At 42.2% G+C, this 24,313-nt stretch overlaps 1 protein-coding gene across 3 annotated transcripts in view; it reads left to right on the forward strand.

Moving 5' to 3' along the window:
• ZNF207 (zinc finger protein 207) overlaps positions 1–24,313 on the forward strand; it is a 55,272-nt gene that overhangs the window by 4,280 nt on the left and 26,679 nt on the right. For all 3 annotated transcript variants that reach the window (XR_014966565.1, XM_085617228.1, XM_085617229.1), the window contains exons 2-7: positions 13,527–13,653; positions 15,721–15,859; positions 16,126–16,284; positions 16,502–16,580; positions 16,898–16,968; positions 17,961–18,124. Coding sequence is in view for 2 of the 3 variants with exons in the window: in XM_085617228.1 (XP_085473354.1) it covers positions 13,527–13,653; positions 15,721–15,859; positions 16,126–16,284; positions 16,502–16,580; positions 16,898–16,968; positions 17,961–18,124 (739 nt within the window). In the remaining variant the exon portion in view is untranslated. The remainder of the gene's footprint in view (positions 1–13,526; positions 13,654–15,720; positions 15,860–16,125; positions 16,285–16,501; positions 16,581–16,897; positions 16,969–17,960; positions 18,125–24,313) is intronic.

Raw genomic sequence — 24,313 nt, forward strand, 5'->3', positions numbered from 1 at the left:
CTCAGAGTATGTCATTACTGAGGCTTTCTGCCTTTCCTTGGTTTCTCTCATGTCAGTGAACATGTTAATTAAAAATGGCTTTAATTTAATTGTTTCCGTACTTTAAGTTGTTGGCTGGTTGTTTAATTTTGAAATCCGAATCTATTTTCTGCATTAGTTTATCCACCTAAGCCAATCAAGGAATATTTTTTTTAATTCTCGATCCTGAGACAGTGGGTAATGACTGCTCTGGAAAATGTTGTACCAACTTTACTCCAGATGTTATACCAACCAGTAATCGCACTCCTCAAATCCATTGTGTCTTCCATAAACTTTGTATCTAGTCCCTCTGGGTAATTATAGTCTGTGTTGTGCGCGGTACAGCAGGTAGCCTAGCCAAAAATAGATTTTCCTGAGTTTGTAGCATGGTTGCCCCCCCCCCCCCCCCCCCTTGAAAAGAGAACGCACAATTAGGAAAATTTGATTTAGAGTAGATTGTGGCCCCTTAAAGAATGTATTTTCTTTTAGGCCTACCACATATCATAGTGTAAGTCTTCAATAGATTGTTTTAGATCTTTCCTTTCCATAAGTTCCACAATGCCATTGATAAGTTTTTGTAGACAGTTTGCAGTTCTGCACATTAATACCGCATCGTCTGTATAGAGGAGCACTGGAGTGGTAGGGGATCCAATTTAAGGAGCATCTGCATCTAAAACTTGGAGCGCTATCAATTTCATTGCTATAGAAAGAAAAAGTGGGGCCTATCACGCATCCCTGTCTGATGCCTCTTACTCTAATCCCCTTTCCCAAATATGACACATGAGCTCATTGATAAATACATTTGGGATAGGTGGACCACTATATCTATTGGTGCACCCATGTTGGTCAGTTTTCCATAAAATTGTGTTCATCAGGTCAGAAGCACTAGAGAGGTCAGCAAAGCAGAGATAAATAAATCTATTAATAATGAGGTGCAAATGTAAACATTGCTCGGGGTTCCCAATATCTTTCCTGAAACCATTTTGTATGTCTGCTAAAATACAGTTCTCGGTCCTCTGCTCATAAAGTCTGCTCAAAATTACCCTCTAAAGTCTTAGCAGAGGAGTACAAGAGGGATATCGGGCGCTGGCACCTTTGCCCCTCTTCTCCTTCACAAATTGGAACAATAATGGAATCAGTCCAGGTTTCTGGAATAAACCCCCTTCCCACAACATTAAAAACATTTGTCTTGACCACATCACCTGTGACCCCATCATGGCCCGGTGCTTTCATGCCAAAGGATTTTCCGATGGCTACACTGACCTCGTTCAGAGATGGTTTGTAAAGGAGTTGATATCGTGCAAGTTGTATTACTCTGATACTGCTGGGTAGTTCAGACAGGAAAAAAATCCTTCTACCCTAGTGAGCGGGGCGACATGGGCGTAAACGTTTGGTTCAGCTCCATCTGATGAGAAAGGGGAATTTATTATTTTCCATAAGGGCTGTCTGTCTTTGGTATTAGCTGCTTGTTCTAAGTCTGCCTACGTTTGTTTCCTCAAATCTTTTTTTGCGCCGGGCTACGGCATGTTTGTATTCCACCCTTTAACCCCTTTCGATGCTGCGCAGATTCCGCCGCTGTGCTGACGGAATCTTGCGCGGGTGTGCTCATGACGGAATGGTTCCGTCATGAGCACAGCTCAACCGTGGGTCATGACGGAACCATTCCGTCATGAGCACCGAAGGGGTTAAGACGTAACTTCCATTCTGTCTCTTGGTGCTTTTTGCAGGGCCCTTTTTTAGGTCTCGCCTGACTCAGCGCATGCGCTGGTCTGGCGAGACTTATTGAGAGGGCTCAAAGGTGCTACCAGGCCAGCCTGGAGCTACAGCGCGGGCGCGCGCTTGACCACAATTACTTTCACTTTGGCGGCCGCACGACCGCTTTGTTTGATCGCGGTCACTTTCACTTTGGCGGCCGCAGGGCCGCTTGGTATAGCTAATAGGTCTCGCTTTTGGGTCCTTATAAGTATTTAGTTATGCAACTGTTGCATGGCTAAACACATACGGTCCCAAAGGCGAGACCTGTTGGCTATGCCAATGCTTGTAATTCATTTGCCTGGGTACAAAAGTGATTGAACCACCCGTATTGCGATGTTGCTTGCTGTGATTTGCTTTCTTCAAATTTCCAGCTATGGTTCTGGTGATCCAACTAAAGGCTAAAATCAATTTATCTGGTTCAGGTTCTATTTCAGTGCAGTTATGAAAATCATCTAAATTACTTAACCAACTTCTCCAGAAATGCTGGGACATTAACTCCTGACCGTTTCCAGCTAATACCGTTCTTTTTTCCCCATCAACTGTGGTAGGCATCTGATGCACCTACCGATGTGGAGTTGGCAGGTCCATTGAAAGAATTAGTGGGAAGTGGTCGCTATAGTAAACTGTACTAATAGTTAATGTACTAAAAAGACTAACATTATTGCAAGATAGGAGAATATGATCAATATTCGAAAAGCCTCTGGTCCCACAAAAACCTGGTAGCGGAATACCCCCATTCTGATTCATTATCTCTGTATTGTATTTATGTATCATTGTATTTAAACTATCCCCAAATTTATTATGAGGAAAGTGTCCCAAACTATTGCTATTTGGGTCTACATGCCCACAAATATCAGTAAGTGAATGTGCACAAAGGTCAGTATTAAAATCACCTACCCAGATAAGGGTCCACTCTCCATCGATACTCTTTGTGAATTTTTCTAGTTCTTTTTCAAGTGACATTACCACCTCACAGCTCTTATTAAACACATAATTGTAAAAGTTGATTAAATCAGGGGAATATTTTAAATTTGCTTAAAGTAAAACCAGATACCGGAGCCACAGTCGAGGCCAGGGCGGACAAGCCCATCCATATATTGATGGAATGGCTGTAGTGTTTATGGCGGTATACAGAGTAATTGTATAATCCTCACTGTGCCAAGTCTCTTGGGGGCATAAATCTGTTGTACATGTGTAATTACACCAATCCGTATTTGCTAACTTGCTTCTTACACCCGCTGTATTCCATGAATTAAGAGAGAAGCGCAGTTTCGCTGTTTTCCTGCGTGTGCATCTTGCTATTTACTTCAGCGTCGCAGGGGGTACCTCCCGCCCCATTTTGTCCCGTTTCATGCATAATAGTTCTCCTATTTATCCCATCTTGAATCCAGTGGCAAAGTGAGCAAGGGACTCACGTCTGAGCATACCCTGCCAACTTATGGCAAACAAAGCTCACTTTGCCACTGGATTCAAGCAAGCCTGGCTGAAGACGGTTGAAATTCCAGAAACCGGTCCTAGGAAGCTTGTTTCTGGTCCAGGGAAGGCATGGCTTGGCAGTTCGGGCTGGACTGTTCCCATGAGGCACAGGGTCAGACTGATTTGCATATGGCCATGTCTGAACTGGGGTGGCAGAGTGGGCTAAAGAATGGTGATGGATCAAACCCAGATCAGTTGACTGGGTGTGAGTGTTTGATTGGTTCTGATGCTTTGTCCATCACCACCCCCTTTTGTACCGCTAAACTCGTAATAAGGCCCTTGGACATAGATTAATACTTGTTGCAGTACACGGTATGCCTTGATCATTCAGGATCAGATTACTTTTTCCTTCTCAAATAGGCCTCATCTCTGATATAAATGCACATACGATTACATTTGTCCTCAAGAGTGAGTTTGTGTGTATGTATATGTATGTGTATAATATATACATACACTAACTGGTTTCGTGTGTTTTTTGGACCGGGCTCTGAGCAAGCAGTAAAGCTGTTTTTATTGATCTCTTGACAGTTCACATATGCCCCATGTATATGTACTCAAATTTATTACGGGAAAGGGGCGCAGCGCCAGAAATGATTGCACTTTTTTAATTCACTTGTTTAACCTTATTGCCTCACTATTTAGTACATTGTTTTAAGTTTTTGCAACAGTTTAAAGTAAGATTCTTGTTTATGCTGACTGCTTCTGTACGTTCTTTAATCTCATTGTAGGGATGCATGTGCAGCTTCTAAGTGTATGAATTGCCTCATTTAAAGGAGCATGTAGTACTGGCCCTTTGCCATTATCAAAGCACCGCCTATTGTATACTTTAATTTACCTCGGGCACGGTGTATGTTTAAATTGCATTTCTTCAACAGGTTTTCCCTGTTAGCTACATACTCCCGCCTCCTGGCAGGTATATTTCACATAAGCTTACAGAAGCAGCATTTATTGTGCTTGGTGCTGGAGAGGAATCTGAGGTGCATTCCTTCGTTGAGCAGTGTTGATTTTTTTAGAGGCTTATATTCTTTCTCACACTGCCATGTGTTTTGTGCCCACACGTGCTTAAGGATTTTTGCTAACCGCAGACTCTCTCCTTTAATCTCTGGCAATACCAGAAGTCCAGGTTTTTACTACAGATCACTGAAATTATGTTTGTTTGTTTCTTTGCGATTTGTCCCTTTATCTGACTTCTGCATCTCCATAACTTGAGACAGAATAGTGATGTGCCGATTTGAAGAGAAGGGACATGTTTTCATTTGTCTTTAACCCCTCCAGTGCCCATGACGAGCTGGACTCGTCATGGAGCACAGTCGAGCTGTGCCCATGACGAGTCCAACTCGTCATGAGGCATTCCCTGGGGAATCCCTCTGGTGCGGGCACCAGGGGGATTCCCTTTAATTAAAAATAGCCTCGGGAGCTGGGGAAGAGCTTCCCCAGCTCCCGAGGCGCCCCCCCCTTTCACTGTAATGACCGTCGTGCCGACGTCATTACAGTTAAAGTGAAACTGAAATGTGCCAAGAGGCTCATTTCAGTTTCACTTTCTACGTGCTCAGGGGGCTATCTCAGCCCCCTGAGCACGTAGAAAGACGGGAGAGGTATCGTTGGAAAGGGGAGAATCTCCCCTTACCAATGGTATCCCTCCCCAGTGGATCCCTGCTTGGGGATCGCCACAGGAGGGCGATCCCCATGCAGGGATCCACCCACTAGACACCAGGGAGGGGGGAGCGGCCCATTGGGCAAGGGCCTTTGCTCCCCCCTGGTTATTTTGGCGCAATTTAGTCTTTTTGCCCCCCCTGGTGGGCATATGGGGGCGTTGGCCCCCAATCTGCCCCCCCCCGGGGTGGGCAAAAAGCCCACTAGACACCAGGGAATTAAAAAAATATATATATATATAGGGGTGGGGGCTGCCTAAAACGGGCAGGCCCATGCCCCCACCCCCCAATTACTACAGTCTTTCTGCCCCCCCCCCCCCCCCCCGGGGGGGGCAGATGGGGCATTGTGCCTAATCTGACCCTTCGGGGGGGGGGCAGAAAGCCCACTAAATACCAGCAATTCGTTTTAGTTTTGATTTTAAGGTGGGGGCTGCCCGAAACGGGCACGCCAATGCCCCTCCCACCTGCCACCATTACAGCCTTTCTGCCCCGCAATTCGTTTTTAGTTTTGATTTTAAGGTGGGGGCTGCCCCAACCGCGCCCCGCCCCCGCCCCCCCCCCCCCCCCCCCCCCCCCCCCGGGGGGCGCAGAAAGCCCACGAGAAATCATGGATTTTTTTTGTTTCATTAGTGTAGGGGCTCCCCAAAATGGGCAGGACCATACCCCCACCCCCAGAGAAACTCCAGTATTTCCGCCCCCCTGGGAGGGTAGTTGGCGGCAGCGGCCCCTGGGGGCGCGCAGGCGAGAACGCAGGCTTTTTTATGCGTGGTGGTGGGGGCTCCCCAAAATGGTCATACTAATGCCCCCACCCCCACAAATATCCAGTCTTTCTGCTTTTTTTAGCAATGTGCATGCATACCTGTGGATTTTGGGCCCTAGCGCAGTTGGCACGTAGGCAAACCTAGCAAACCTGCTCATTTTTTAAAACTAGACACTGAGGGGATTCCAGGATGGGGTGACTTGACTGGCTCTCACCAGGTTCTGTTACCCAGAATCCATTGCAAACCTGAAAATGTGTCCAAAATAACACATTTTCCTCACATTTCTGTGGTGGAAAGTTCTGGAATCTGCGTGGGTCCACAAAATTCCACCCACCCTGCGTTCCCCAAAGTCTTCCGAGAAAAATGGTACCTCACTTGCGTGGGTAGGCCTAGTGCCCGCGTCAGGCAAGGGCCCAAAACCAATTGAGGAGACATCAAAATTACCTATCACAAAACAACCTGGTTTTGCAAAGGGGGCCCATGAGTTTTTGGCCCCGGGCTTGGCGCCTATCTAGGGAAACCTACCAAACCCACACATTTCTGAAAACTAGACACCTGGGGGATTCCAGGGAGGTATGGCTTGCGTGGATCCCCCAACGTTTTCTTACCCAGAATGCCCTACAAACCTCAAATTTAGCAGACAAAATCACCTTTTTCACAAATTTTCATGTGGGAAAGTTGTGGCATCACCGGGCTGACACAAATTTCCTACCACCCAGCGTTCCCCCCCCCCCCCCCCCCCCCCGGTCTCCCGATAAAAACGGTGCCTCACTTGTGTGGGAGGCCCAAGTACCCACGACAGGTTAAGTGCCCACAACGTAGTGAGGTGCACTACGTTTAGGACCCTTGCCTGTTAAAGCGCACTACGTTTGGACCCTTGCCTGTCGCGGGTACTTGGGCCTCCCACACGAGTGAGGCACCGTTTTTATCGGAAGACCCGGGGGAACGCTGGGTGGTGGGGAATTTGTGTCAGCCCGGTGATGCCACAACGTACCCACACAAATGTGTGAAAAATGAGTTTTTTTTTTTTTCCTAGCTAAATTTGAGGTCTGCAGGGCATTCTGGGTAAGGAAACGTTGGGGGATCCACGCAAGCCATACCTCCCTGGAATCCCCAGGGTGTCTAGTTTTCAGAAATGTGTGGGTTTAGTAGGTTTCCCTAGGTGCCGGCAGAGATATGGTTCAAAAACTACAGCTAGGCACTTTGCCAAAAAAGTGTCATTTTTCACAGCGAAATTGAGGTGTGTCCACGTTGCGTTTTGCTCAGTTTCCTGTCGCGGGCACTAGGCCGACCCACACAAGTGAGGTACCATTTTTCTCGGAAGACTTTGGGGAACTGTGTGGAAATTTGTGGATCCACGCAGATTCCAGAACTTTCCACCAGAGAAATGTGGGGAGAATGTGTATTTTTTTTTTTGGCAATTTTTTAGATTTGCAAGGGTTTCTGGGTAACAGAACCTGGTGGGAGGCAGTCAAGTCACCCCATCCTGGATTCCCCTGGGTGTCTAGTTTTCAAAAATGTATAGGTTTGCTAGGTTTCCCTAGGTGCCGGCAGAGCTAGGGTTAAAAAACTACAGCTAGGCACTTTGCTAAAAAAGGGTAATTTTGCATTTTGAAAATGTGGTGTGTTCACGTTGGGTTTTGAGCCATTTCCTGTCGTGGGCACTATGCCTACCCCTACAAGTGAGGTACCGTTTTTATCGGGAGACTTAGGGTAATTCAGATTTGTAAAGGAACTGTTATTACCTATTGACTTTCGATGCATTTCTGCCTTCCAAATGAGTCATTGTGTAAATAAGAAGTCATTCTAAAAAATGACTAATTCTCATGCTAGTATGAGTATTCCCAATTTCGGAAATGTGCAAATATCTACTGTTTCTAAAACTATTTTGTTCCCATTTCAGAAATACATAGGTGTCTTTCATACCGGGGTTTTTTTTTTTTCCCATGTACACATTTTTACAGAATAATTACTATATACCCGGTACATAATAAAAAAACATTGCAAGTTGCTACTAAGTTTTTGGCTCTGGGTTCGTCGGGTTCTTGGTGAACCTACAAGTCCTATATATCCCCACAACAAGTAATGTCCAGCGGATGTAACGGTATATTGCTTTCAAAGAGCTGTCATAATTAGAAGAAGTTACAGGTGAAAACGTTGACACAAAAGGCTTTTTTATTCAACAAATTTTCAATTTATCCTATATGTAAGTGTTAGTTTCTATAAAAAAAAAAACCTTGATGGATCTACACAAATGACCCCTTGCTGAATTCAGAATTTTGTCTACTTCTCTAAAATGTATAGCTTTCCAGGATCCATTATTGCTTTTGTACCCATTTCTACCATTAACTGGAAGGAGGTCGAAAGCACAAAAAATAGGCTATGTCCCAGGAAAATGCCAAAACTGTGTAAAAAATGTTGGGTTTCTGACAAAAGTCTGGTATCCCCTAAAAGCTGGGAAAATGGTGATTTCAGCCCCACAAACCCTTTTTTGATAACATTTGCAGGGGGAAAACCCAGAAGTTTTCATTTGCAGCCCGTTTTTCCCATTTCCCCCCAAAACTAAATTTTGCTGTATTTTGGCTCATTTCTGTGACCCCTCCAGGGGAATCCACAAACCCGGAGTACCTTCAGAAGCCCCATGAAAGGACGCAAATTTGGCGTGGATACCTTATGTGGTCAAAGTTACAGGGGCCTCAGCGCGCACTACCCCAAATAGCCAAAAATGGGCGTGGCACAGGAGGGGGAAAAGGCCTGGCAGCGAAGGGGTTAATGTGCTTATAGTCTAAGCATCTGACTCTTAGCCTTTAGGCCTTTTCAGTGTTTGTTAGCTAGCCTTTAGTTCTGAAACAACTGGACTACTGTTAATTATGTATGCAGGTTGCACAATACTGATGTGTAGATTTCAATTAAAGGGATATATTTTCATTCCCTTTCTTACATCTACCAGAGTAGAAGGAATATGAAATGTTGGTGTATTGATTCAGAACATGACCATAGTGGCAACAAGGTAAATCGATAATTCTCCTCAAACCACATACATCCACTCCATAACACAAGAGTAAAAGATATTGATCTATCGAATTTCCCTCAGTGCTCAGTTTATCGTCCTTCATCATGGATAGCATCTGGCAGTCAGACCCTTCACCTAAGCCTGGCTGGGTATACTGATTCCAAGCTACTAGTCACATTCTACTGTCAGGCAGAGTTACGTACAACATGGAAATGGTTTCACAATCTCTCATAACGGCGACCCAAATTCCCCATGTCTGTTTTGGCAATGGTAATAAAAATGTTTTATTCAAAATAGCATGACTGCTCGTAACTGGGCAGGCACACACCAATAGTTCTGCTACCAAAAACCCTTTATTTATAGCCTGGAGTTTTCTGAGATTGTATTGAAAAAACAAATGGGCTGTGTTTTGTTTGGCTCTTATCACCACCCGGTAGCCTCGCAGCACTGCAATTGACTTATTTCTGAACTCGGGTATTTATCGTATGGAGCTTAGAAAGATGAAAGGCAGAGCAGACCCTTCCGAAGTGGTTACAACTTGGTAGTTACAAATGTACTGAGCCATGTTAGCCCCTTAGGGTGGCACATTCTACTGTAGCAATCCATACTCGCTATTGTATTTCAGGGACACTGATACAGCTTCCACTCACCTCCTGCCTTTCTTTGATAGTCCTTTAGTCCTCTTTTCACCTTCATTCTTTTCCACTGTATTCACACCCTATGTCCTTCCTTCATCAGGTACTTTTTCCTTACAATTGCTTTATTCCTCTTTTCCTTCATTCACTCCTTTCATTTTTCGTTACCCCTTCCCTTCATTACTTACATCACCTCTAGCCTACTCTCCATTTCATGCTCCCTCCATTTCTCCTTCAAATATTTTTCTCAGTACTTTCATTTTCTTTCTTCCTTAAACCTCCTCTTCCCTTCTCGTCTCTTCCACCCTACATCCTTCCCTTAAACCCACCCTAACCACCTACTTTCTTTTAGTCTCTTCTGACCTCTCTTCTACCCTACCTCCCTATGTCCTTCCTTCAAATCCACTCATCCTTCATTATAAATTGATGGTTACTGTGACACACCACACAATTCAAAACCACCCAGCATATTACGCTACACATAATACCACTCCGCACAACATAATTCAACTCCACATAACACTCTAATTACTACTGCATAAATACACCCCACATGAATCCAATGTATACCACGGAGCAACACTCCACACCATGACACGTTTTTCCAATCTGCAAAATTTCACTCAGCGTCACAGTTCCACACAATTCAACTCAACACATTTCCATTCCACACCACATAATTCAGCAAGAAACCACATAAAACAAATCAGCAACACAAATACATAACACCACATGCATACAAAATTCAGCGGCACACAAGATAATTAAACTCCACTGCATAACACTCCACTACACAATACCATACCACTTAATTCTCCATAACCCCCAATACATTAAATGCCACATAATTGCTATAGACCATTCCACTGCACACCATATACATCCACTCCACCATATACGTAAAACATATTTACATTTATAACACCAATAGCTCTCGTTTTCTAAATGATCACTCACTGCAGACAAACAAAAAAAACTGTCATTTAGACCGCCTATAGCTCTAGTTTTCACAAATGCGAGACCAATTGCATTGCAAATGCTAGTTTTTATTGCTTGCATATGTTACAAAATAAATATACGGAAAGCATGCTGCTGGTGCCATACGATTGTAATTAAAACAAAATAAAATTAAGTCGGATAGTTTGATTAGAACGTTTAGTGATTCCTAGCAGGCAGGTTTAGAACTGGTATAGAAGCCCTTTTTAGTTTTAATGCACATCAGAGGAAGGTATTCTTAGTGGCACAAAGAAGGTGCTGGTGCCTTTGAATTACAGTAATCTGAAGGTTCAGTTCAAACACAGAATAGATAGCAAATTTTTTTTTTAAATATTGACCCACCGCCCTGGCACTGTAGTGCATGTTTTTTTAGGTGGACAAACACACGATGAGACAAAATACCACAACTCTCTGTATTAGAGCAATGCCTGAAGTCGGCTGCAGTTGTTGAAGCAGAATGCAAAACATATTGAACAGACCATTGACTGAATAGGGCTAATCCAGTATATAAAACATAGTATTTTAGTTCTGTTCAGGTCTAGAAACTGCCCTGTCATTCTTTGGTCTGTTCATATTGTGCTTCCTCACACCTTTACATTCAACATGGGGTCAGTGGGTCAGGCAACTTCAGTTATTGGCCCTCTTACACTGATTGTGCCCGCATTTGCCTGATGTGTAAATCTAGTTCAGTACTTCAGTGCTAGGTGCTGGTGGACTAGTCTACTGTCATTTCTTTCCTTTTTTTCCAGGAGATGTGGGGGCTCCCCATAGACTTTTTTGCTTTAAAAATTGTAATTGATTCAACTTTCTTGCAAAAATAAACACTAGGCTTGCTAAGGCCAGTCCCTTTTACTTTGCAAATGCTTATTTATTTTGGAATTGCATAAGGCTGGAGAGACTGAAAGAACCCTAGTCTGTAGACAGCCTTTAACAATCATTTGCAATTTATTCAGTTGGTCTCACATTTGCGAGAATGTAAGCTTATGGCATCGTAAATGACGATGCTATTTTATTTATTTTGCAAGCCAACACATCTATTAATGGCATTGTCAATTCTAATGCCAATAGCTAACTCTCATGAGTCCAAGACCACATTAATGATGGCCGCCCTCTTTCTTTAGACGCTGCTTGCCGTATTCAGGTTACAGCGAGCTGCGTCTAAAAGGGGCGTGGGCGCCATTTGTTCTGTGAAGCACCCCATGCTGTGCTTTCAGTTTAATGGCTGCAGCGTCCCTTTAAGACGCAGCTTGCTGTAACCTGAATAGGGCGAGTGGAATCTAAAGAAAGGGACGTTGCCATGATTGAAGTGAAAGCCTGGTAAGGGGCACTTTCACTGGGAAAGTTTTCATAGCGCGGCCCGCTAAAGTTAAAGCGGGCCACACTGATAACTACAATAAAGAAGCTCTGCCGCTATGGTTAAAGTGGCCAGCGCTGCCAAGGTAAATAAAGACGCGTGGCAGCTATAGTTGAATCAGACCGCCATCACTAATTAAAATATAGAAGCAGGTGGCGTGCCGCGTTGTAGGAACGCCTGTCGTGGGTGGAATAGGGGAAAACCATTAAATAAAATAGTGCTCAGACTAGATAAAGCAGAACATGTAACACAAGTAAAAAGTCCAGCCCTAGTGGGCGGTTACAAATGCAGACATGGTTGTACCAAGGAGGGGACTACTAAGCCTATTCAGGAATCGAATGCAATGATTTAGAAAGGACAGTAACAGGAGCCAATTGAAAAGATGAGTGGAGCTTCAAGTCCCTACCTGAAAACAGCATGCCTCACAGAGCAGCGTATGCGCTGCCCAGGCTTGACCTACAAATGAACCCATAGGTATCCAAAACAGTTTGCATTAATTAACTGGAATTGGTTTATGGGTTAATATACTAGTATCACTATAGGGAGATGTGGAAAGTTACTGTGCCCAACTTTTCGTAGCACTGTAGATTTGTAATTCTAGACTAGAGGGAGCGAATTTGATCAATTTAAAGCTGCATTTTTTTTTAACAAAAGATAAAATGTAAAGTTACTGTATTAAGTAAAAGTGGAAAAGAACGGGTGATGTGTAGAGGGTTATGCACAGTATTGTTGAAATATATTGATGTGTGGGGCGATGGGACTGAGAACAAAGAACAGGAAGATCAAATAAATAGTCAAAATGAAGGCGTTTGTCAAGTAGGTTCATCTGAGTATCTGATGGTCCAAATGTGACGGCGCTCAGAAAACAAAACACGGGGAACCAATTATTTTCAGTGTTTTGGAGGTTTGTAGTGGATGAGCATTTCTAATGTCCTGAGAGCATTCTATATTTTGAATGAGTTGCCGGAGTAGAATGTTCAACTGTTTTTCTCAGTCAGTGATGGAGACTTTTTTTTCCTCTCTGGTTACATTGTCGGGTAGAGTTTTCTTTAGTATAAAATAAGTGCTGAAATATGTGGCTTTGTAATTCTGACTGTTCTCATGAAGTGGTGGGTGTTAGTCAGACTTTCAAAGATGGTGGCAATCTACTTTCTTAGCTTTGGCAGAAATGGTTCACCATATATAACGTTTCTAGGCTTCATTCATTGTGATAAGTGTGTTTACTAGCATGAGGAATGTAACACTTGCTCTTTCTGAAATGTCGGTAAATAGGTCGTTGCAGTCTTTTATATTGGGCAAGGGTGTGTTTGCTATGCAGTCTTTGTTCATACTAATGCATTTCTCGCTAATGTAGCTTGTCTTGCTTGGTTTGTAAGCTTTTTTTGACTATTGTAAACTGTTGGGAACTTTTTAGGTCTTGCCTAGGATGCAAATTACCCATTGTGGACTTGCAGTGGACTTTTTGCTTACCATTGATTAACTTTGCAACTCTCCCTCTCGAGAATCAAATGGGGGAAACCAATTAAGACTTGACTAACATTTCCCTCTACGTTCCGACTCTTCCTTATTCTTTTTAAATTCCGTTTAAGTTTAATCATGCAATTAAGATAAGTATTAAATGCTGCACGTTTGCTTTTTCTCCCCTGTTTGTGTGTGTTTCTTTAAAAAAAACTTTAAAACAAATATTTTACAGGCAAACCTTGGCAAAGCCATCAGCTCGACCCTCACATTATAAAGGTGAAACCTGTAAACTTTGCCAAAGCTCGTTCTGTAATGTCTCTGCTATGCTGGTGGCCCCTCTTCCCCCAATAAATCTGTGTTTTCAACTTTGTAATTAACTTGCTATCCTTAACGTTCACAAATTAGGTATTGCAATAGAGATTTCGATGACGAGAAAATTCTTATACAGCATCAAAAAGCAAAGCACTTCAAATGCCACATATGTCATAAAAAACTGTATACCGGTCCTGGTTTAGCGATCCATTGTATGCAGGTAAGTGCTAATGAAATTGATATAATGTAAATGTGGTTCAGCAATGCCTTGGGAATCATACATTCTAAATCAGAAACCATAAAAGGGTGCAATTTGATGGCACCTTTTTTATTGGAAGTTTGGTTGTATTTATCTGACTGTTCAGGACAGAGGTGACTGATGTAGGTCTTGAGTGGTCCGATCCTGCCACATTTTCAGGGCATGCACACAAAAATTACTTGCATTGAATCTGGATGGCACTCCTTTTTATTCGGTTGGTTTTCTGAAGTCTGGCATGGATGTGGCTTTACTTTACCTATATTGTCCACCCATGGTTTAGCATCTACATGGTGTACAAATCACTCGCAACAGTATGTTTTCGTGGCACATACACATTTACAAAACTGTTTTGTAAAACTAGCATTTTGCTCAGACTAGGTCATAATCGAATGCTGTGGTGCTTTTGATGATAAATTGAACTCTGATTTACTTATTGCAGCATGCCTTCTTTATGTAACTTATAAAGTTTAGGCATGAAGTTCTCCAGCACAGCTGTCTTTTCTATAACTACATTGTACAAAATATTAATCCCAAATATAGCTCCTGTAATTCAAATAATGGGCCCAGCAGCATGGCTGCCTTCGTAAATGATGTGCATTAGAATTGTCAGATTTTAATTTTTTTAGTAACCCACCCTGTAGATGACCACCTGGAGGATTTGCAATATTTTTTTTATTTTAGTTGGGTAATGCTTTTTTTTCTAGTACTTGTTCTTTGTGCACAAGAACACTTGCAGGCATTGTTTATTCCCCAAGATAACAGCATGATGTCACATTTGGTAATGTAGGTACATGTGCTTTTTGATTGCTCGCACTTTGATAGAGTATGGGTTGGGCAGTGGAATTCCTCATTGGGAAAGAACACTATAGTATACTGTGTACAACCCATCTCAGTAGATCTCCCGTTTTTAGGTTCAGAAGTGGCTTCACCTATTTCAGTTTGCCTGAGGAAGACCAGTGTTAAACTCCATTTTCAGAACTACACATCCGCCATATGTTTTAATTCATGTCTACATTAAGTCAAGAAATGTGTCACACATTTGAATTTAAATACTGGTATGGATTGAATCCACACAGAAAATTCTGTTTGTAAAATATTTTCTTCAAATTAGTTCCATGTGAATACTTGTTCCAAGGTCACTTGATACCCTTGTTCACATGGACATTAAGGACACTAGTTTTCGTTGAACTTAATGCAAGTCAACAGCACTATAACATTGTGTGCGACTGCATCACTAGCATATCGAACAGCCTATGGAGAAAAAGCAGTGAAGTATTTTCTAGTCTCCTCCCTCTGGCCTCTATTCACCAGATGCCCTTCTACAGAGTTTTCCATTCAAAACACTGCTTGCACCATCCGTTCACTATCTAGTCCCTGCCCACCCTTTGTCCCAGCCCCTAGGGTGTATGCGCGTTGGACATGGCGACAACAACAAAATGCTACCCATTTGTCAGGTGGAGGGGAAATAATGAATAAACTGGGAAGACGTCCATATCGCCTAATCTCCGCGCACTTGGAAGAAATTAACCTGGCCGTGTGTAATGTAACTTGCTTCTGGTTGGCTGGGGTATGCACCTAATCCAGACACAACCCTCCGCTCTAGTTGGGGCAAGTAGGTTAAACTCCAAAGATAACTTGTGCACGTCCTCTGGTAGCTTAGCTCGGAACAGGCAGGCTTATCGTCGGAGGCAATGTATAAAGTATTTGTGCAACACACTCGCAGCAAACTCGGTGGAACATCACAAGGACTCCATACAGGGATAAGAAAATGGTACGTTAAAGAAAAAGTTAAGACCCAAAATGATAAAAATCAATAATTAGATAATGCTTGTGCAACTTTATTTTTATTTGAGCATTTCTAGCATCCGAGCCTGTTCCTCAGAGGCGTGTGCGTTTCTATGTGCAGGTCTATAAATCGGCAGCATTTATTGCTAGCGTACACTTTGTACAAGAGTGCCTTTGTTTAGAGCAAAACAAACTGCGGTTGTCCCAAATACAAATATTGGATCTGTATATCTTTGTATTTAGGTTCACAAAGAAACTATAGACGCTGTACCAAATGCAATTCCTGGAAGGACGGATATTGAACTGGAAATCTATGGAATGGAAGGCATTCCTGAAAAGGATATGGATGAAAGGAGGCGGTTACTTGATCAGAAGACACAAGGTAATGACTTTTCTATGCTTTGGCTTGCCCCTTCCTTTCCGGATCCTGTTTAGAAGATGCAAAAAAATTAAATTAGTTCATGTTGAGATTTTGGATTTGAGGGGATTGTGATTATTTTTGGGGATACTGTATTAACTTTTGGATACATGTTTTAATAGAGGCCTCTATTTTTCCTGTTAGTCACTTGTGAATTCTTGCAGAATCTCTGAAAGTGATTCATGCCTCACAAATCTTCACAGCAGTATGTTATGTTGTGTTTTTAACAGATAACCAGAAAAAGAAACAAGATGACTCTGATGAATATGATGATGATGAATCGCCTGCTTCAACATCATATCAGCAACCCTTGCAAGCACAACAGTCTTACATACCACCCATGGCCCAGCCAGGATTGCCGCCTGGAGGAACCCCAGGAATGCCTCCAGGTTTAATTTCAACCTTTTTGAAATTAGTTCACTAAATTAGGGTATTTGGTTCAGTATTCTTAATTGTACATGCGTGTGGTAACATTTTGACTTATTTTTTGTAGCGTATTGAAGGTTCTAGTTCACTGACACATGTAAAGCGAATTCTTAAACTATTTCAATTTGAAAGTAATTTGGTGATCAAGGTAACTTCATCACATGTTTATTCAATTTTTAGGTCTGCCACCTTTGATGGGGGGTGTTCCACCGTTGATGTCTGGAATGCCACCAGTAATGCAGGGCATGCATCATCCTGGGTAGGTAAAAAAATAACGCTCAGTGTAGATTTCAGAGTGCAGGCCTCTGCCACTAAATGTTTCCTCATTCACCTATCTTGTGACTTGGTTGTAGAAAATTACTGACCACCCTATTAAGGGGAGTGTCTTTGCTTTGATTTAAGGCGATGTATCCTCTGTCTTTCCAAAAAGTGGTAGAGAATTTAAAGGTCTTATCAGATGTTCTGAATGCTGTTCAAAAGTCTACGATATTGTCTCAGGTTAAGTTCATGCCTTACAAAGTTGAATTTGGTTTCTGTTGGCATCTTTGTCCATTTCATGAACATTTGTCTTAATAGGATGATGCAGATGGGTGGGATGATGCACCATAGACCAGGAATTCCACCTATGATGCCTGGCTTGCCACCAGGTAAGTTAATCTAAAAACTGAAGTTGCATACGATTGCTAAACTTGCCAAATAGCATTGTCCTTTTTAGGAAACCAGCAGTGGTTGTGAATATGGGCCACTAAAGAAGTTTCTGCTTGCCACGTAGTCATTCGTCGGGTAGCCTACCATGGCTAACTTTACCTGTGAATGTCTACACAAAGCTACAGTGGCAACAAATATTTATATATGCTTTACACATTTGTACGTTGAAGTGAGTTTTCTTTTGCTGCACTATAGTTGACATGGCTACTTGCATGCGTTTCTTATACTGATATTTTCCTAGATGGGTCAGTGACTGGGTGCTCTCACGCTTGCATGCTTTCCGTCAGTTTTGCAAAGTACCTGCCAAACATTAGGAAATAATGATTTAGTCGGCGTAGGTATTTAAAATGTAGACTTCTTAATTGGTGTGAAGTGTATATGAAAAGGGTTAAATGGTTTATGGGAGACATACCTCTACTTAGATGTGTTCCTATTTTCCCGAACACTGGCCCTTTTTTAGGTCTCTGCTACAAACTGCTTTAGCTTGGCATTTGATATTCTTGGAGTGCCTCTCACATAAGTAAAAAAAAAAAACTGTCAATGAGTGCTATTGTGTTTTCAAGTGGACACTACTTCTCACACAGATGTTGGTTTTAAAATTGTGAATAACAGAAGAATAGGGAATGTACTTTTCCTGACAGTTGAAAAGGCCCACCCGTTTTGTCAACCATCTCCCTATGCCACACCCATGAGGTTTGAGTGGGATAACCTTACCTTGGTGCTTTTTGTCTTGCAGTATAAATGTAGGTAAGTGAGTCAGTGCTTAAAAGTTTCACTTGAAAGTATCTCTACTCAGAGGCAAGACTAGCTGCGTTCTTGTTACATTGCAAAGGTATACAAAATATGAATGTGACCGTCTTTGGAACTGAGGTTTTTAACTGTGGAATGTACCCCCTATGTCTAAGATTGAGTAATTTTCTTCTTTTCCTAGGTATTCCACCACCTGTTGGCCCTCGACCTGGATCCAGTATGCCTCCAATGACACAGGCACAACAGATGAGTGCTCACAGTGTTAGCAGACTTCAAGCTCCTGGTGTAGCTGTACCAAACCCTCAGCCTCCAGTTACTAAGCCTCTCTTCCCCAGTGCAGGGCAGGTAAGCTGACAAAATCATAATTACGTTTTTTAGTCTGAAAATCGTACTTCTGTTGTAAAGTCATGACATTTTTGATGTCGTTTATTTGCATCCATCCTTAAATAAAAACATTCTCAAAGGGATAAAATTCAGACATTCTTCCATTTAACGTAATCTTGACTGAAGCATGGTGAAAGATTTTTTTTTTCTCTCCTGTATTCTAGTTCTTGACGTGGTGGCAATTTTTTGTGCCCTATATACTTCAAGATGCTCTGTTTATCGTCCACTGTTACTCCATGATTTATTGAAATTTGAAGACTTTACATTTTTGTGATCTACTTTTTGATCCAGATGTTGCGTGACCATAGCTTGATCTCCTGCTTTTCTTTCTGTTTTCAAATAATGTTGGTTTAGGTTCTGTTATAGAATAGTTTAGAAACCCTGTTTCCCCAAGTCCAACTCCTTCCTGCTCCTTGAGAATAGTTGCCACTATTGTCAGTCTCTGCTTATGGCCAAAAACACTGATACTGGAACATGATTTGCAGAGTTTTCTTTCATAAACACTAATTACTTGCCAGGTGTGAAGGTTCAGTTGAAGATCCAGGTTGAGGCCCTTCCTATGAATCAGTCCATAAGAACAAAATATAAGTTTTTTTTTTTTTTTTTTTTTTCTTTTTCCTTCGAGACACTTCTCTTAAAGTTAGGTGGACTTCAAATACTGTCCAAAAATGCAGTGCTGTAGGTTGGAAAACCACTAAATGGCAAGAAATGATTACCACGGTTAGGCTCGTACAGACACCTGACATCCTTTGAGACTAGGGACCCAGACTATCATCCCATCACCTCGGGTCGAATGCCGAGGCCTCAGATACCAAAAACCTACAGAAAATAGTAAATGAAGGGGTTATTTTTAGGTCCAGCCTAACCAATAGCACAGCATCTGATTGCAAAAAAGTATTGTGGACTTGCCAAGATCATAGACTGGCTTGAAACCTGCCTATTGCTTACTATTGGTTGGCTTTACTATTGCTCTTGATCTCTCTGCTTCTTCGATAGCCTACCGTATCCATCTTATATGTCCCTCCCCTAGAGCATTTCCAGTTTACTCGCCTTTCCTCTGCTCACTTTTAGGGAGCTACTTTCTTTTGTGATAAGAACGCCCTGTGCTCCTTAATGTGCTGCTTCTGCACCTCCCTCCGTGATGCACTTACCATTCTTATATTTTTTTCATCATATCGTTTTTATTGAATTTTCAAGAAAAGAACAAATGAAGCATAATGGTACCATGGTAAAATGAAAACGCAAGAATAAAATCATAAATACAAAGATAGTAGAAAACAATAAGTTACTCAAGTGTATTACCGTGGAAGTCGCTGTGAAGCTGGATAGCCATACAGGTGATCAAACAAGCAGTTGTCAGATGTGCAATACTAGGAAATATAGTACAGTACGGTTGTATTCCGGAGGATATAGCATTCTATAAGTATTGCATGATAGGAAATTGAGACCACTTCCGTGGAAGTTGCTGGAGAGACATATAGATGGTCAATCAAGCAGTTTTCACATAATAGGAAATGCAATACAGTACAGGTGTACTCCAGAGGGTATAGCTTCTTTAACCCCTTGTGTACCACGCCCTTTCCCCGCCCTGTGCCGGCCGTTGCATTAGCAGGCGGGGTTCATGACGAGCTGGACTCGTCATGGGCACAGCGCAACCGCGGCCCATGACGAGTCCAGCTCGTCATGGGCACACAAGGGGTTAAGTATTGCATTATAGGAAATTGGAAATTTTCACTGTGGGTCGTACATGAAGCAAAAGGAGTCAAGGGACCTCCATAGTTTCCTATGTGACTTACACCAGGGAGAGGCGTGAAGTGCGATGTTGTCAGCCCCTCTAAGGAAGGATAACCATTCTTGCCACAACCTAAAGGAGACTTCTTTGGAGTTTTTCCACTTATTCAGAACAATTTTACTGGCTAAAGTGAGCATAAGATCCAACAAATAACGATCATTCTCCTCTGATCTTTGGGTCCAGAAAGCCTAGTCAGGTATAGGAAAATTCCCTTGGAGGGACTATGGAAGAGCATGTGGGCAAGGTTACCAACATGAGAATTACAATTCCATCATGTATGGCTCTCGTTAAGGTTCAGTTTAAAGATCCCCTCTGGGGTCCAATATGTCCTATTTATTATCATAAGCTTGGTTTGCGATAATATTGGAGAGATTTTATTCGAGAAAGGGGTGATATGTATGTACCAGTCGAATAGGATTTTACTAGAGTTTGGGTTAGGATTCCCATTTTACATCACACTTCATGTGAGATTTGCGAGGCTTAGGGTATAGGAGTTTGTATATTTTTAGAGACTGTATGTCCTGACTTTAGTAGCTGTAGCATCTTTGAAAGTATTGAAGGGTCGGATGGTTTTATAGAGCACAGCAAGCGGGGTTATTTTAGTTTTAGGAATTTATAAAAAATCTATTGGGTTTAGCCCATTTCAGGACTGAAGGACGGAAAAAGGTAAAAGTAGAGTCCCTATAAAAAGGTCTTTGACTAGACTTATGCCATTTTTAGACCACTGTTCCCAATGGGGCATCCCTCCATCAGTCCTCTGGTTCGTGTTGCACCAGAGAAGTCCAGTTGGATTTGTAATTTTTTAGCACAGAGAAATGATCCAGTCGTAATAGGGCTCTTTTAGTGTTAAGTAAAATATATTTTGAGTGGGGTCTGGAGGATCTATCCATGCAGAGGAGAGCGGCCAAAGGCGTATCGTTGATTGATCTTTCTATGTCTAACCATACAGGGATGTAGTCCGCTTGGGGAAGTAGCCAGTTAGAACCTTGCTTACAAAGATGCGCGGTTTGGTAGTTCCTAAAGTTTGGCAGGCCCAGACCACCTTTCTATTTGGGCAATTTCAATTTTTTCATTGATATTCTGGGTCTCTCACCTTGCCAAAGAAACGTGTTAAAAAGCTTATAGATCCTGCGCAGGAAGTCATTTGAGAGAGCCATACTGGCTAGATAACAAGTGGAGTAATCATTTTTAATTTCTCGGCTCTTCCCCACCAGGATAAAAATGTAGGTGACCAACCATGTAACAGCGAAGAGATTTTCTTGATGAGAGCATTTTCATTTGTCTGTAGGGTGGTGATCCGATCTCTCATGAAGTCTAGGCTTAGGTATTTGAAGCAATTAAGTTTCCATAAGAGACCAGAGTTGCCAATGGTTTCTATCCCTCCAAGGTTGTTCAGGAGTTTTACCTCAGTCTTGTCCTTGTTCATCTTCTAACCAGACACTGCGGAAAATTCTTCTATTGAGGTCATAAGAGCAGGGATAGCAGCTTCCGCATTCTTGGAAACAACTAACACGTAGTCTGCGTAAGCTGTTATTTTGACCGTTCAGTTAAAGCGTATCCCTGTGATCTGGTTATTGTTCCTAAGTTGATAGAGGAAAGGTTAAATAGCTAGAAGGAATAGAGAGCGGAAAGAGGATAGTCTTGCCTTGTACCCTGTTTTAATTTAAAGGAAGATGAGAGGTACCCTCCTGCTCTGACCCTGGTGGAAGGGTTAAAATATAGTGCCATTACCATACGTGTAAAATTCTCACCCAGATTAAATTGATCGAGTGTTGCTTTCAAGTAGGCCCAATCTACTTTGTCGAAAGCCTTTTCGGGATCCAAAGTGATTGCGTTTGTTGGTGAATCGGTGAGTTTAGCGTTCTCTAGGACGTGAATCGCTACTATGATAGCCTCTGCCGGTGCCCCGTTAATCTGACCGAGTCACTAAATTCTTTGAACATGTTTAGGAGTGGTGGAATCTGCGCAGATGAAAAGCACTTGTTAAATTTAGTGTTAAACCCATCAGGGCCCGGCACCTTTCCAACTTTGCAGACCTTAATCGTGGGAGGGCAGATACAGTGCATTTGTTTAGATATTCCTGGGTTTTTGTGCTGTCCAGATACTGGTTCTTACTTTACAGATTGCCGTGGAAGTTCATAGAAATTTCTATTTTATCAGGGTCAGAGTAAGCTACTCCTTTTTGGTCTATTAGATTCTTAATCGTATTCTTCTGTAGTTTGAACTTTAAGTAGGATGATAAGCTCTTCCTTGCCTTGTTGGATTCACAAAGCTTAATGCCTTTTTGTTTATTTATCCATGTCCCTGCTCTGTTGCTTACTATTTTATTATACTTATTCCTTTTTCACTATTTTGTTCAAGACCGTTATCTCTGGACATCACATGTATTTCTTCTAGCATAGCAATCTCCTTTTCAAGTTTTTCAAGACTGCTATTGGAGTCCCTATTCATGGCAGTTCTAATTTTAATAATCTCTCCTGATGGTGGTTTTTAATGCCTCCCATCTGGTGAGTTTCCAGGTGTCCAATTTTATTTACCGAAAGATAATTCTGGATCGCACTTTCAACGTTGCGTCTATTTAATTCTTTCTCTAAAACTTCATTATTGAGTCTCCAAAGAGTTTTTTTTTTTAAAGGCTTCGGGTCAATTATAGACCAGCTAATACATGAGTGATCGGAGATCACCCTTGTTTCAATGGAGGTTTGGTCGATTCTGGCTACGACGTTACTGGAATTAAGTAGGTAATCAATGCGTGAGTAAGAATTATGTGGAGATGAATAGGTGTACTCCCTCCCTGTGTGCTTTTGTAACCTCCAAGTGTCAGTCAAGTTAAAACGTGTGCAAAGTTTGATAAGGGCTTTGTAAGAGTTGTTGGTACGAAAAGAACAGCATGAATCCCTATCTGAGACAGTCCATGGGCAGGTTAAAATCGCCCGCTAGTATGTGCATAGCAGTATCTGGGATAGTTTCAATTTGCTTGCTAAGACCTTCCCAGCAGTTAATCATCCCTATTGGGAGCACTTGTCACCAGGTCTATGTTGGCTTTTTTGGCTGCTAAAGTCAGGACACCGTTTTCCTTACCTATTGCATCTGAGCCAGCAACATCGCTATAGAACCTATTTCTAAGTGAGTTGAATTGTTTGGAATCTATCTTTGTTTCAAGGAAGAGGAAGACGGCCCCCTACTGTTTGTGAAGATAGTCCAGGATCTTCCGCCTTTTGATAGGGTGATTTATACCCTGTACATTCAGTGAGACAATCTTGAGGCTGTTGTGAGCCATAGCGCTGGGCGAAGCTTCAGACCTAATTGCTTTATGAACATAGTAAATGGTTCTCTGGCTACGGGATACATTTTGTGCGGTTTACTCTGTATGAGGAGAAGTTGTAACACCTTTGTGTAATTGCGATTAAGTTAGTGGAAACAATGGCGTTAAGTTGATTGTTATTGTGTACATGTCGCATGTATAGAGCTTACCATTCAATGAGGTACTACATGTATATACACGGTTATCACTGCAAGACATGGCAATTGAGTAACAAACAATTATAATTAGCATGATAAGCATCCTTTGGAAAAACAACAATGTCCTGTCACCACGCCAGTTCACTACTCTCTGGGTTTGGTGGGAGGGTTAGGGATGTGGGTGGGTAGGGGTTTTGACTCTTGTTTTTCTTATTTTCCTTTGCGTGTCACCATTCAACCAACTTCCAGTTTGTGGTGGAAACTGGTGTGAATTGAATTCAGAAAGGGGTCATTTGTGCAGATCCTTAAAGGTTTTCGTATGAAAAGTAACAGTTGAAGTGAGAAATACTGAAATTTAGTTGGAAAAAAAATGCCATTTTTGTCTACATTTTCATCTGTAACTTCTTACTATGGCAGATTTTCAAAAACAATATACCCAGGACCCTTCAGGTTACAGGGGTTTATAGGGCTTGTAGGATCTCCAAGAACCCAAGGTGCCCAGAGCCAACAACCGAACTGCACCGTACAATTGTTTTTCATTGTGTACCGACTATACAGCAACTTTGAAAGACAAACGTAGAGCTGTTCATTTGGTAATAAATGTTCTGCCATTCTGTATTCCTACGTCTCCAGATAAAAAGGTACCAAACTTGTGTGTCTGGACTTTGCACCTGCGACACAACACCCCGAAACGTTACCTAAGAGACATCCTATTTCACCTAGCCGAATGCAGGTTTTTTTCCATAGAGGCTAACTGGATTTTAGGCCCCAACTCCGTCACTGAGGGAAACCTACCAAACCCTCACTGAGGGAAACCTACCAAACCCGCACATTTTTGAAAGCTACTCTCGTGGCGTGACTTGCGTGGCTCTAAACAGGTTTTTAAAACCCAGAAT

The sequence above is a fragment of the Triturus cristatus genome, chromosome 7 (assembly GCF_964204655.1).
Source record: "Triturus cristatus chromosome 7, aTriCri1.1, whole genome shotgun sequence".
In the NCBI taxonomy this organism is placed as follows: Eukaryota; Metazoa; Chordata; class Amphibia; order Caudata; family Salamandridae; genus Triturus; species Triturus cristatus.